At 39.0% G+C, this 12584-nt stretch overlaps 1 protein-coding gene across 1 annotated transcript in view; it reads left to right on the top strand.

Annotated features, from left to right (window-relative positions):
- The window catches only part of RALBP1 (ralA binding protein 1), a 48539-nt gene that overhangs the window by 17711 nt on the left and 18244 nt on the right, over positions 1-12584 (top strand). The window contains exons 2-3 of the mRNA XM_077778106.1: positions 6375-6673; positions 8664-9122. Of these exons, the coding sequence (XP_077634232.1) occupies positions 6430-6673; positions 8664-9122 (703 nt within the window). The 5' untranslated portion in view covers positions 6375-6429. The remainder of the gene's footprint in view (positions 1-6374; positions 6674-8663; positions 9123-12584) is intronic.

Here is a 12584-nt window from a genome sequence, read left to right as displayed (position 1 = left end):
CCTTCAGTGGTAACTGTCCTAAAATTACTTAACACTTTTAACTTAGTACTTTTTCTTAGATACTGCAGAGGTAATGTTTTTACCTTTAGTGTAGTGCAACTTCGGGTTCTGTACTGTATTTTATATGTAACAGATAATCTTTAGTATTTTAATGTTTGTACATTAATTTCAATTTGTTTAATGATTTTGCTGCTAAGATTTTGCCATCCCATTCCCATTTTTTTCCTTTACAATTTTATCTTATTTTAAAGTTTATTTATTTATTCTGAGGGAGATAGAGAAAAAGTGTGAGTGGGGAGGAGCAGAGAGAGAAGGAGAGAGAATCCCAAGCAGGCTCCACAGTGTCAGTGCAGAGCCCAATCCGTGCAGGGCTTGAACTCACGAACAGTGAGATTAGGACCTGAGCCAAAGTCAGACCCTTACCTGACTGAGCCACCCAGGCTCCCCTCCTTTACAATTTTAATTTTTTTAATGTTTTGTTTTTATTTGAGAGAGAGAGAGAGAGAGAGAGATGGAGTGTGAGCAAGGGAGGGACAAAGAGGGAGGAGACACAGAATCTGAAACAGGCTCCAGGTTTTGAGCTGTGAAGCACCTGAGCCTGATGGGGTGCTTGAACTCATGAACCGTGAGATCATGACCTAAGCTGAAGTCAAGAGTCGTATGCCTAACCTGCTGAACCACCTAGGTACCCTGTGTGTAGTCATTATTGTTAAAATGGATCTTTTGTAAAAAGCACATAGCTGAATCTTGCTTTTTGTGCAGTCTGATACATTCTGTCTTTTTAAAAAATGTTTATTTTGAGCGAGAGAGTGAGCGTTTGTGGACAGGGGAGGGGCAGAGAGAGAGAGAGAGAGAGAGAGACAGATTCCCAAGCAGGCCTTGCGCTGTCAGTGTAGAGCCTTATGTGGGACTCAAACTCACGAACTGTGAGATGACCTGAGCCAAAATCTAAGAGTCAAACACTTAACCTACTGAGCCACCCAGGCGCCCCATCTCTCCCTTTTTATTGGAATGCTTAGTCCATTGCATGTGATGTAATTATTAGCTTTAATTCTACTTTGTTGCAATTTGTTTTCTCTGTAATTAATCTTTTCTTTGGAGGATTTCTGTTTTCTTGTTTTGCTTTTGGTTTCCCATTCTCCATTGACACCCACGTGGGGTGGCCTCAATACCACTGAGCGATGGTGAAAATCCTGACTCTTCACTAGGCATCCTGTGAGACTACCCAGCAGGAGTGGAGCAGAGCGCTTCGTTACTTACAGTTTGGGGGTGGGGGTTCAGATCCTTCATGTGGTCTGCATCGACACCCCTGCAGGAGCAGAGCACTCTTACCAGCTGGCAGGTGTGAAAGGCCCTAGCTCCCTACTTGGCCTTCTTGACAACCTCCAGCAGGGGTGCTAGGGCATCCCCTGTGGGCACAAATCTAATCTCCCTCTTACTGGTACAGATAGGGTCAGAACTACAGATTTTTTTTTGGTGTTGCCTGGAGTGGACCATTATTTGAAAGTTTTCATCTTGCAGGGCAGCCCTTTTCCTGGTCCTTTGGCTAGAGAGAGCAGGTTTTTGTTGCTTTATCTGTGACTGTCAGTGTTTCTGGGTTTCCAGCTTCTTGAGCTCCACATCTGGGATGTAGAGGCAAAAAGAAAACTCAGGCAACTTGTAGCTCTTGTTCTTAGAATCCTGAGGTCCTTAAACCACCAGCCTTCTTCCCTGCCTATCTTTTTTTTTTTTTTGATCCAGGATTTCTAGGGATCCAGGAGGAATAGGGATAAGGTATTCTTTTCTTCATGTGTTTACAAATTTAGAATTAGGAGTTTCTAATTTTTAAAAATTTTCTTATCCTTGTCTATTTATACTTAAATTTACGTTGAGGTCTCTTCTGCCCTTTTATTTGGTGAAATTTAGGCTTGCTGTGGCTCTAGTGCTCAAAACAGTGTGCCCTAATGGCAACACAAGTTGTTGCTTTTACATCATCCTGTATTCATGCCTTCACCTCTTCACATACGCTGTTACTTGCTGCCCTTCTTTTCACTCATTCCCAGCTTTAGGGGAAGCAAGCCAACAATATTTCTCTAGTTTTTGCAAGATAATCTATTAAGTGCTTTATGAACAAACGTGTCTTCTTCATCAGTCTAGTATGGAAACTGAGTAACGATGATAAAGGAGCTGGGAGAACCACGTGCACGTGCAGGCATGAGGTACGAAATGCTGCAGGAAGACAGGAGAGAATGACCACATGCCTCTGTGGCATTTGTGCACATTCCTGCTCTTACTCCTTTTAGCGCCAGTTTCGTCACTACTGGCTTTGGACTTGGTGATGAGTCAGGTCCCACATCAAGACTGAAGTTCTCAGCTTGGCATTCGGTTGGCTTTCAATTCAGAGTCCAGCTGATCTTTCCGAGCCTTCCTTACCCTCCTTCCCAGGAACTGCTCCCATCAGACCAGCCTTGCTGCCGTCCCACAAGTAAGCCGTGTGTTTCTGCTTGTGTCTTTAACCGCGCCGTTCCTCCTGGCTTGCGTGTCATACACAAAGGGCAGTGTCGTGGAAGGAAGACCCGGTTTTACTTCTTCCTTGCTGTTTGACTAATGTGAGTTACTGTGGCCCCCTGAGCCCTGGTTCCCCTGTTTGTGAACATGGAAAAGTACTTCTTTTCTAACAGGATGTTAAAGGTTAATTAATGTATCTGAACATGGCAGAAACCACAGGAGCTCAAATAAAATTCGGGCTCCACTGCTTTGTTTCCTTAACTAAAATGTAAGGCTAAAGGTCAGGTTTGTTCCTTCCAGTCTTTGTCTCATCAGCAGACACGGTATGTTGAGAACATGGAAAAAATGAATTAGTTCATTAAGTAAATGTTTGAGTGCTTCCTGTAATGCCCTGTGTTGTGTTAAATGCTGGAGCTCACACATTTGCTGGCCAGGACAGGTGGGTGTGCAGGCAATGCAAAACACAGCATGGTGCATGCAGTGCTGGAGATGTTGGAGGTGTGTTCCAGAGATTTGGGGAGCACAGAAAAGGAGTGATGAGGGAGGACTCCTGGAGAAAAGAGTTGCTGGTGATTGGCCCTTTTTTGTTTATTTTTAAAAAACAGCTTTATTTAGGTGTGATTTACATACACATAAGGCCCATCTACTTTAAGTGTATAATTCAGTGATTTTTAGTAAATTAACCAGTTTGTGTAACCGTCACCACAATCCAAATCCAGGCTGTTTCCATCACTTCAAAAGATCCCTCATGCCCATTTTCAGGCGTCATGTTGGAGGAGGGGTAGCTGTTGGCCATGCAAGAGTGCTGAAGGAGGGCGGGGTTCCCGGGAGTGAAGACAGCGTGCACAAAGCCGGGGGAGCATGAGACCAAGTGGCGGGGTGTGGATGGGATGCCTGTAAGGGGTTTTATTCCCGTGGTGTACAGCTGTGCTCCTTCCCGGCGGCTGTGTTCTGGCTCCTCCGTCTTCGGAGTTCAGTTTGCTCACCTGTAATGTTACGCTGTTGGGCTCCGGCTCCGCCTAAATCCCGTGATTGTCAAAACTTACAATGCCTTTGATTGAAGAGAAAAAAGAATGTTACTTTTAAAAAACAATAGCCAAACAGAAAAACAGAAGAATTAAGAGTGATGCTTACAGATCCTTTAATGGAACTTTCTCCTCTTTTTATGCAATAATGCATAGTGGGTATAAAATTTATGAAATGCAGAAGGGTAGGAAGAAAAGTTAGGTCACTTATGATCTTACAATTCAGAGAAAACTGTTACTAACATTCTCATTCTTAACGATTTTTTTGCATGTATGTTTATGTACTTAAATATTGATACTGTGCTGTAAATAAAGTTGTTTTTCCCCATGATTTTAAATGCTGCATGATATTGGGGCACCTGGGTGGCTCAGTAGGTTAATTGTCCGATTTTGGCTCAGGTCATGATCTCACAGTTCATGAATTCCAGCCCCACGTCAGATTCTGTGCTGACAGCGCAGAGTCTGGAGCCTGCTTCTGATTCTGTGTCTCTCTGCCTCTCCCTCACTTGCACGCTGTCTCTTTCTCTCTCAAAAATAAATAAACATTAAGAAAATTTTTTAAATACTTGATTTTTATGAAATTTAAAAAACATGGTCTTCGTTTTTTCCATTTTTTACAATAGTAATAAAAGTAATAAAGCACATGGTATGGTTCAAACTACATAGAAGCAATGAAAAAAAGATTTCCCATTTTACCACTTCCAAGAGTTAATAATAGTTAACTATTTCTTATAGGCTTTCAGAAATTGTGTGTTAATTTACATTCCATTATGTGGATAAACCATAATTGAATTGATCTATTGACAGCCATTTAAGTTATTATGCTTTTGCTTTTATAGTGCTGCAATGAATATTTTCATGTGCACATTTTTGAATTTTTATAAAAATATATCTGAAGGATAAATTTTAGAGGATTCCTCTAAAAGAGGAATGCCTGGATTAGAGAGTACATTTTATATATATTAAAAAAAAATTTGGGGCGCCTGTGTGGCTCAGTCGGTTGAGCGTCCGACTTCGGCTCAGGTCATGATCTCACAGTTCGTGGGTTCGAGCCTCGTGTCGGGCTCTGTGCTGACAGCTCAGAGCCTGGAGCCTGCTTCCAATTCTGTGTTTCCCTCTCTCTCTGTCCCTTCTCCACTCACGCCCTCTGTCTCTCTCTCAAAATAAAGAAAAAACATTAAAAAAAATTTTTTTAATGTTGATTTTTGAGAGTGAGAGAGACAGAGTGTGAGGGTCAGAGAGAGAGAGGGAGACACAGAATCCAAAGCAGGCTCAGGACCTGATGTGGGGCTCAAACCCACGAACAGGGAGATCGTGACCTGAGCCAAAGTTGGACGCTTAACCAACTGAACCACCCAGGTGCCTCAGTACATTACATTTTATATTTTGATAGATATGCCAAATTGTTTTTCAAAAAATATTGTGCTAATTTATCCTTCTATTATTAGTAGAGAGTCTCATGAATCTCTCTTTGCTTATATCTTTACCAACATTGGGTATTATACACTTTTTTGTTCTTTGCCAGCCTGATATTAGAAAAGTGGTAACTTACTGTTTTAGTTTATACTTTAAAAATTTGAATTGTACTTGAACATTATTTTTTGCATGGATATTAGTCATTTTTCTATGAATTGTATCATGTCCTTTGTGTAGGTTTCTTGTTCCTATTTTTACTGATTTGTAAGAGCTCTTTGCTCTTTAAAGAACTTAGCTATTGTGCATTACAAAAAAGTTTTTTTTTACAGTTTGTTTATTTTGAGAGAGAGCTTGCAGGGGAGGGGCAGAAAAAGAGGGAGAGAGAGAATCTAAAGCTGTCAGCACAGAGCCCAGCGCAGTGCTTGAACCCACAGACCTGAGATCATGACCTGAACTGAAACCAAGAGTTGAACACATAACCGATTGAGCTGCCCAGGCACTCTGCAGATTTTTTTTTTTTTTTTACATATGTTTTTCTTTTGACTTTGTTCATGGTCTGATTTATTAGTCTTGTCATTTAGGGCTCTTGGATTTTTTAAATTGCAAAATAACCTTAAAAGTGGGTACAAAGAGAAACAAGTGATTCTAATAGTTTTTCAAATGAGTATCATAAAGATATTAAAGTGAAATAAGAACTAATCTAAGTAACTTTTGGATAATGTACATAGACTGTGTAACCTCTGTCTAAAGAAGAAGAAGTGACCAAACCTTGAACTCTTACTGCATTTGTCCTTTATAGTGTCCATTCTAGTGAATCTATTTAGTGTGTATTTTAGGATTGAAAAATCGAAGGTCCCTTTGTTTCTTTTAACATAACTGCATTGCAAAATAAAAAGTTATTAATCAACACATGAACTACCTAATATCATGCAATGTAGACCTATAATGAATGATCTATAATTGTGTGAATCCTCAAACATATCACTGTAAATATTGTAAGTTTTAATTCTCATTCTGAACTATTCATGTGTACTCGTATAAGTTGTCTTTGTAATTTATTATTCAAGTTGTTTTTTCATAACTTAAAGAAAAATAGTAAGATTTTATGTTGGATAGAAAATCAAAATGAAACCCCTTATGATGGGGACTTCTTTTTAAAAGGATCTCTGTATTTGACTTTGAGAACTCTCATTCGGTTCATTTTTCTAATACTTAAAGATGCCAGTGTGTTCTACCTCTTTGAGAACTGAAATGTGTAATTAATGTAACTTGAGGTGATAAAATGAATATTTTTAAAGGGGTTGTGAAGAAAAATATTTTTGATTTGTAAATGTAAGGTTAATCACCATGTTTGTGTGTGTGTGTGTGTGTGTGTGTGTGTGTGTGTGTGTGTGTGTTGCTTTTGCGTTCTGGTTGGTGTTAATGATCTTTTCTCCCTCTGTGCAGGTGTAATGGATAGGTAACAGAGAAATCCTCCTCACTGTCTCGTCAGGGAGGCAGAATGACTGAGTGCTTCCTGCCCCCCACCAGCAGCCCTAGTGAGCACCGCAGGGTGGAGCATGGCAGTGGTCTTACCCGAACCCCCAGCTCCGAGGAGATCAGCCCTACCAAGTTTCCCGGATTGTACCGCACTGGCGAGCCCTCGCCTCCCCATGACAGCCTTCATGAGCCTCCTGACATAGTATCTGATGATGAGAAAGACCATGGGAAGAAAAAAGGAAAATTTAAGAAAAAAGAAAAAAGGAGTAAGTGCCATTTTTCTGTACACTTGTGTATTTGGGGTAAACTTTCACTTTAATCACGTGTACCTGCTGGCTTCTGGGAATATATCCAAAGACCCTTGTTTGACATTTTCTGTTCTTTACTTTTCTGGGTCTTTATTTGTGTATACTAGAATTGTATCTTAGGGTTTTACTCTTGCAAGCAGAAATACTAAATTTCCAAACATGGTAAAGTTTTTTGTTAGAGGTTTCTTAACTGGGTCATTTTAAATAATGTATAAAAAGTAGATACTAAAATTTTACCCTTACAGAATATTACTTTCTTGGCAAGGTTGTGTAGGCCAGTTGGCGTACTCTTTATTAGAACTGTGAAAAAGGTAGTTATTTTTCTTAAGCAGATGCGATGATGCATTCTCTTTATAGGTCCTATTCAGTAGGAAAGATGAATTGTTTAAGCATAGCTCTGTATGTTAAATGCAAATGAGGTGACTTATTTTAAGTTACGTATTGCTTTATTTTGAGTTTCACATTATACTTAAGTTAATTTGTTTTTTGAAGCATAACATTGAGATAGAATGTACAGATTGTGTGCACTTTGAATGAGCTATCACAAAATGGACATGCGTCCTTGTAATTACAAGCATCTGAAAATAGAGCATTATCAGCACCCTTAGAAATTCTCTCCCATTATCCCTTCAGAGAGAATCCCCCACACTTCCCAAAGGTAAGCTTCTTTCAGTATAGCTTGAAACTGCCTGATTTTGAATTTATGTAAATGAAAGCATAATTCCTTTTGTGTCTAGTTTCTTTTGCCCGAAGTTACATTTGTTAGATTTGTCCATGTTATTCCATGTGGCAGTAATTTGTTCATTTTTATTGGTGGATTTTGTTTCATAGCGTTAATATATTAGAGTTTATTCTGTTATTAGTCATTTGTATTGTTTTCAGTTTTTGACTATTGTGGAATAGTGCTTCCGTGATTGTCGTACGTGGTTATACATTTCTGTTGTGGGATTGCTCTTATAAGGCCAAGCTTATTTTAGCATTAGTAGATCCTGCAAAGCGATTTTCCAGAGTGGTCATAGCAGATTACACCCACACAGCAGTGTCTGAGAAATGCAGCTGCTCTATATCGTGGTATTCTCACCCTTAAGATCTGCCCTTCTGGTTGGTGTGGCATTTGTGGTATTTTAAGTAGAGGGTAATTTGTGAAATTTTTAAATTTAATCTTTGTTATGAAATGGCTTGCTAAGGTAGCTAACGAAAGAAAAGAATAGGAAAATTACATTTTAAAATAACAACCAAACCAAAGTAGGATAACGGATAGAATATAAAACAGGTGTGTCAGTGTGTGAAAACCAGGGCTTGAGAGGGAGAGAAGCAGCTTTATGCATTCGGCCACCATCCAGAGATTGGGGAACTTTCCTGGTTCTGCCCTCTACCCAGTTGAGACTTAAGCCCTAGCTGCAGTCTCCAGAAAGAACTTCAGAGCTAGTGACAGGAGGGCGAAGTGTGACAGGGAAACGGCTGGAGCATCTAAACAGCAGGGCCACTTGTGTCGTGGCGTCAGATTGCTTCAATTACAGCCACCAAATATAGGGAAAAAAATGTAAGTTGAGAGCACATTATTCAGATGATGAAAACATGCTCTATCTTATAGAAGGACACTTTGCATTAGCCCTCTCTGAAGATACTTTGTTGTGTATTTATAATATTTGATTTGGTTTGCCCAAATTCCACTTACACACATGTAAGATAAACCCAGTTGCAAAGGTGACTGGCACTCCTCATATCACCCTCTTGTGGTCAGGAGATGTCACTGCAGCATCTCATGTTAGCTGAGAAGAAACCCCTTTCATTATTGGCAGCACTCAGGAGGGATTGGTCATGAAGTGAAAAGCAAGGTAGCCAGTGCCAGGTGGCACTGTTTTGTTTGGTCCTGTTTTTAGAAAGTTCATGGACGGTCTGACATTAAACAGATGTATGACTCCTATTCCTTGAATTTCTTTGGCAGCTGAAGGCTATGCTGCCTTTCAGGAAGATAGCTCTGGAGATGAAGCTGAAAGTCCTTCCAAAATGAAGAGGTCCAAGGGAATCCATGTTTTCAAGAAGCCCAGCTTTTCTAAAAAGAAAGAGAAGGATTTTAAAATAAAAGAGAAACCCAAAGAGGAAAAACATAAAGAAGAAAAGCACAAAGAAGAGAAACATAAAGAGAAGAAGTCAAAAGACTTGACAGCAGCTGATGTTGTTAAACAGTGGAAGGAAAAGAAGAAAAAGAAGAAGCCGATTCAGGAGCCAGAGGTGCCTCAGGTTGATGTTCCGAATCTCAAACCCATTTTTGGAGTTCCCTTGGCCGATGCAGTAGAGAGGACCATGATGTACGATGGCGTCCGGCTGCCGGCGGTTTTCCGTGAATGTGTAGATTATGTAGAGAAGTATGGCATGAAGTGTGAAGGCATCTACAGAGTTTCAGGTATTGGAGACAAGCACTTCTCTCAGGAGTTCTTAAAAATTCACTTCCATTTTTCAAAGGAAGGAAAAAAAGATTAACTTATGTGGAAAATTGTGCCATGGTTCCTTTAATAAGTCTTACTCATTTCCTCAATCCTTCCAATTGGACAGAAATTCCCCACACTGTGTGTGTGTGTGTGTGTGTGTGTGTGTGTGTGTTGGCAGTTTGCTTTTTTTGTGATATTCCTTTCCATTGGGAGCCTTTACACACGAGTTGTTCACAGTTTGCAGGAGCCGGATGAGTCTAAACAAAGCATATGAGTCATGTGCCTTCACTTGGGTGCACTCAGGCTATGCTTTATTCTTCTCACCTCCTTCCCTCTCTGAGCAGGGCTCAGTGTTGCGAGGGAGATCAGTAGGATGAGGAAAGATTATCTGGGTTAAGGGATGCTTTTTGGCCAGGAGACACTTTTATTGACCTAACCACATAATGTATTTCCTGAGTTTGGCTAAGGAACGTGAAATGTTCCTGGCTAAATGTTTAGGCCCCAAATGTCAATGTTTTTATCAGCCATGTGCAGCTCTTATGTATATTAGTGAAATTGATTTTCTGTTTATCTAGGTTTTCCATACATGTGAAAGTTCAAATTTCTTATTTGGCAAGAATGTAATTCATATTGGGTGTCTAAAATCCAGCTGAATGTATGCTACTTAAAAAAAGAGGTTACTTCTTACTAAGTAGTAGTATTTTTGTACTGTACAGTATGGAAGTCCTGACCTGTGGCAACATCTATGTTCCAAATCATTACCTTCTCGTGATTTAGTTCTTGATACTGGAGACCTATTTATATTTAATTTTTATTATTAATTTTTTAATATATATTTATTTGGGGGGGAGGGGCAGAGAGAGAGTTAGAGAGGGAATCCTAAGCAGGCTTTTGCACTGTCAGTGCAGAGCCTGACATGGGGCTTGATCTCACGACTGTGAGGTCATGACCAGAGCCGAAATCAAGAGTTGGACACTCAACTGATTGAGCCACCCACGTGCCTCTGGAGATCATTTTATAAAACTTGGTCACACATTTTCATGATGAGTCAAATCATACACACTTAAAATATAGAGAGATAACACTTAGTTTTCCCATTGATTTGGTTCCACACATTTTTAGAGGGCAGATTTGATATTTTTTATTACTGGGGAAAGGACAGGCATCTTTGATAATTGGGGAACCCTTTACATAGTACTGCTTAGACATTATCATCATTTAAGCATATTTTGGTTAACATGCTACCATTTTATAGAAAATAAAATCCAAAGATAGGGCATTACATTTGAATTTACAGTTCTTTAGTAACGTGAAAATGAACACATTTAAATGAACTTGAAAAGTTGACTTTTAAAACTAATAATGAATTGATTTTTAAAGATTTAAATAATACTAACATAGCTGCTTCTCTCACTTGAGTCTGATAGGAAGGAATTTTGTTTTAGGTGGAAGTTTCTTTGAAGAGATTCTACAGCTTTGTTTAAAGGATTCTTTTGTCTTTGACCTATTTTTGATGTTTGCGTTCTTTTGGAGTTGGCGTTGCAGAACTCTGTGTGTCAGAGCATTCAGAGGGAGCTCTTACCCTGATCATTGATTCCTGAAGGCTGAGCTCCTTCCTGCTTTGATCAATTTTTTATCATTTTTAAAACTCTGACAGTGTGCTACATTCAGTGTACCGTGGATTAGAGTTTATGGCTGTGACTTTATTTTCTTTCTTTAAATGCTCATAAGACTGTTTTCTGCTGGAGAAAACAGTCCCTTTTTGATCCCTTTTTATTCCTGTTATAAGTGCCAATGTTATTTATTTATTTTTAAGTTTATTTATCTATTTTGAGAGAGAGAAAGAGTGCACGTGTGTATGCACATGCATGCAAGTGGGGAGGGGCAGAGAGAGAGAGAGAGAGAGAGAGAGAGAATCCCAAGCGGGCTCTGCATTGTCACCGCGGAGCCTGATGCAGTGCTCAAACTCCTGAATCGTGAGATTATGACCTGAGCGGAAATCAAAAGTTGGACACTTAACCGACTGAGTCCCTTTGTGCCCCCATAAGTTCTAGTTTTAAAACATATATAAATGTTTTAAATGTATGCTCTTTCTCTACCTGAGATGTTTTTTTAAGTGTCCAGTTTTTAAAAAGAAAAGATTTTGATAATTTCAGAGTAACAACAAACCAGAGACATTCTAATTGTTTACTTGTGCAGTTTTCTGGGTAGGCACTAGTGGAGAGAAAAATTAGATGTATATAAATACAGATGAGAGAGAGAGGTCTTTGCTAAGAATTTCAATTAAAGTTACCACTCACCATGTTTTAGTCATGTTGTCATCAAAGTAAAAAAATGGAGATTATTTTCTAACCTTTCTGTGTCAAAATAAGGATTATATGGAAATAAACCGTATATTGTTACTTTCATATTTAGAGTTATTGCTTTTATTTTGTCAGCACTGGATAAGCTACATGTTTTTTGTAATGTCTTTGGAAAGTTTTCACATAAGATAGTAGCCCAGGTATAAGCATCATTGATTATAAAATACTCTTCAGATTAGATGACACTTGAGCATTTGCCTCCAGACCATTATAGTCTCTCAGCCTTAATCTTGTTTCAGATAATTGGCCTGAAGTTTCAAGTGTTAAACATAACAGAAAGCTTCCTCGTACTTTTATGAGCATTTGCTGGCACCGAGTCCATATCACTTAAATTCAGATTGTACTGAGGACTTCAAAACTTATAAAACGTTTAAAAAACAGCTGTTTTGTGTGTCAGTGTTTCTGTGCAGTAAGAAAGGCAAAACAATTTGATTTGGGAAACCCAGGTTTTACTCTTTTGGTGGTGGTTCAGCTGTGTTCCTGATTAAGAAAATATACACAAACTCAAACTTAAAAATAGAAATTAGATGGGGATTATTTAATGGACACGTTTTTTCAAAAAGTATGTTTAGATAGCAAATCCACATTCTGTATTTATGATACAATATTTGCTTATAAAAAAGTAATGACCCACAGCTTTTTGGAACATGCTTATAAATACTGAGTTGTGCTATATGTTGTCAGTCTTTGACTTATTCGAAAAGGCCATTGGCTCCTTTTGTGGAGGAAGATATATGCTTGAATTGTAGTTGATTTTTTTGCCTGAATTTTTACCTGCCTAGCTTTAAATTAAAAAGAAAGAAAGAAAAGTCCCTTGAGTCAGTTGGCATATTTTGAAACTGAAAACGTTCTGTGATTGCTCTTGAGTTTTCCTGGGATCATTCAGCTTTTGGTTGACTTCACCCTCACAATGTAGTCTTTTACATTATCATCTTTACAGAGGAATTGTACGAACTTGAGCAGATCAGTACTTCATAACTAGAGGTGTGTTGCTGTCAGTTTGGCTCTCCTCAGATCTCTCCCCGCAATAGTGGGTGCCATGGTAGAAAGAGCTGTGTATTTGATGATTTTCTT

This window comes from Crocuta crocuta, unplaced genomic scaffold (genome assembly GCF_008692635.1).
Source record: "Crocuta crocuta isolate KB4526 unplaced genomic scaffold, BGI_CrCroc_1.0 scaffold26, whole genome shotgun sequence".
Taxonomy (NCBI): Eukaryota; Metazoa; Chordata; class Mammalia; order Carnivora; family Hyaenidae; genus Crocuta; species Crocuta crocuta.
Note: the sequence above shows the minus strand (reverse complement) of the source record. Positions and strands in the feature narration are given on the sequence as shown.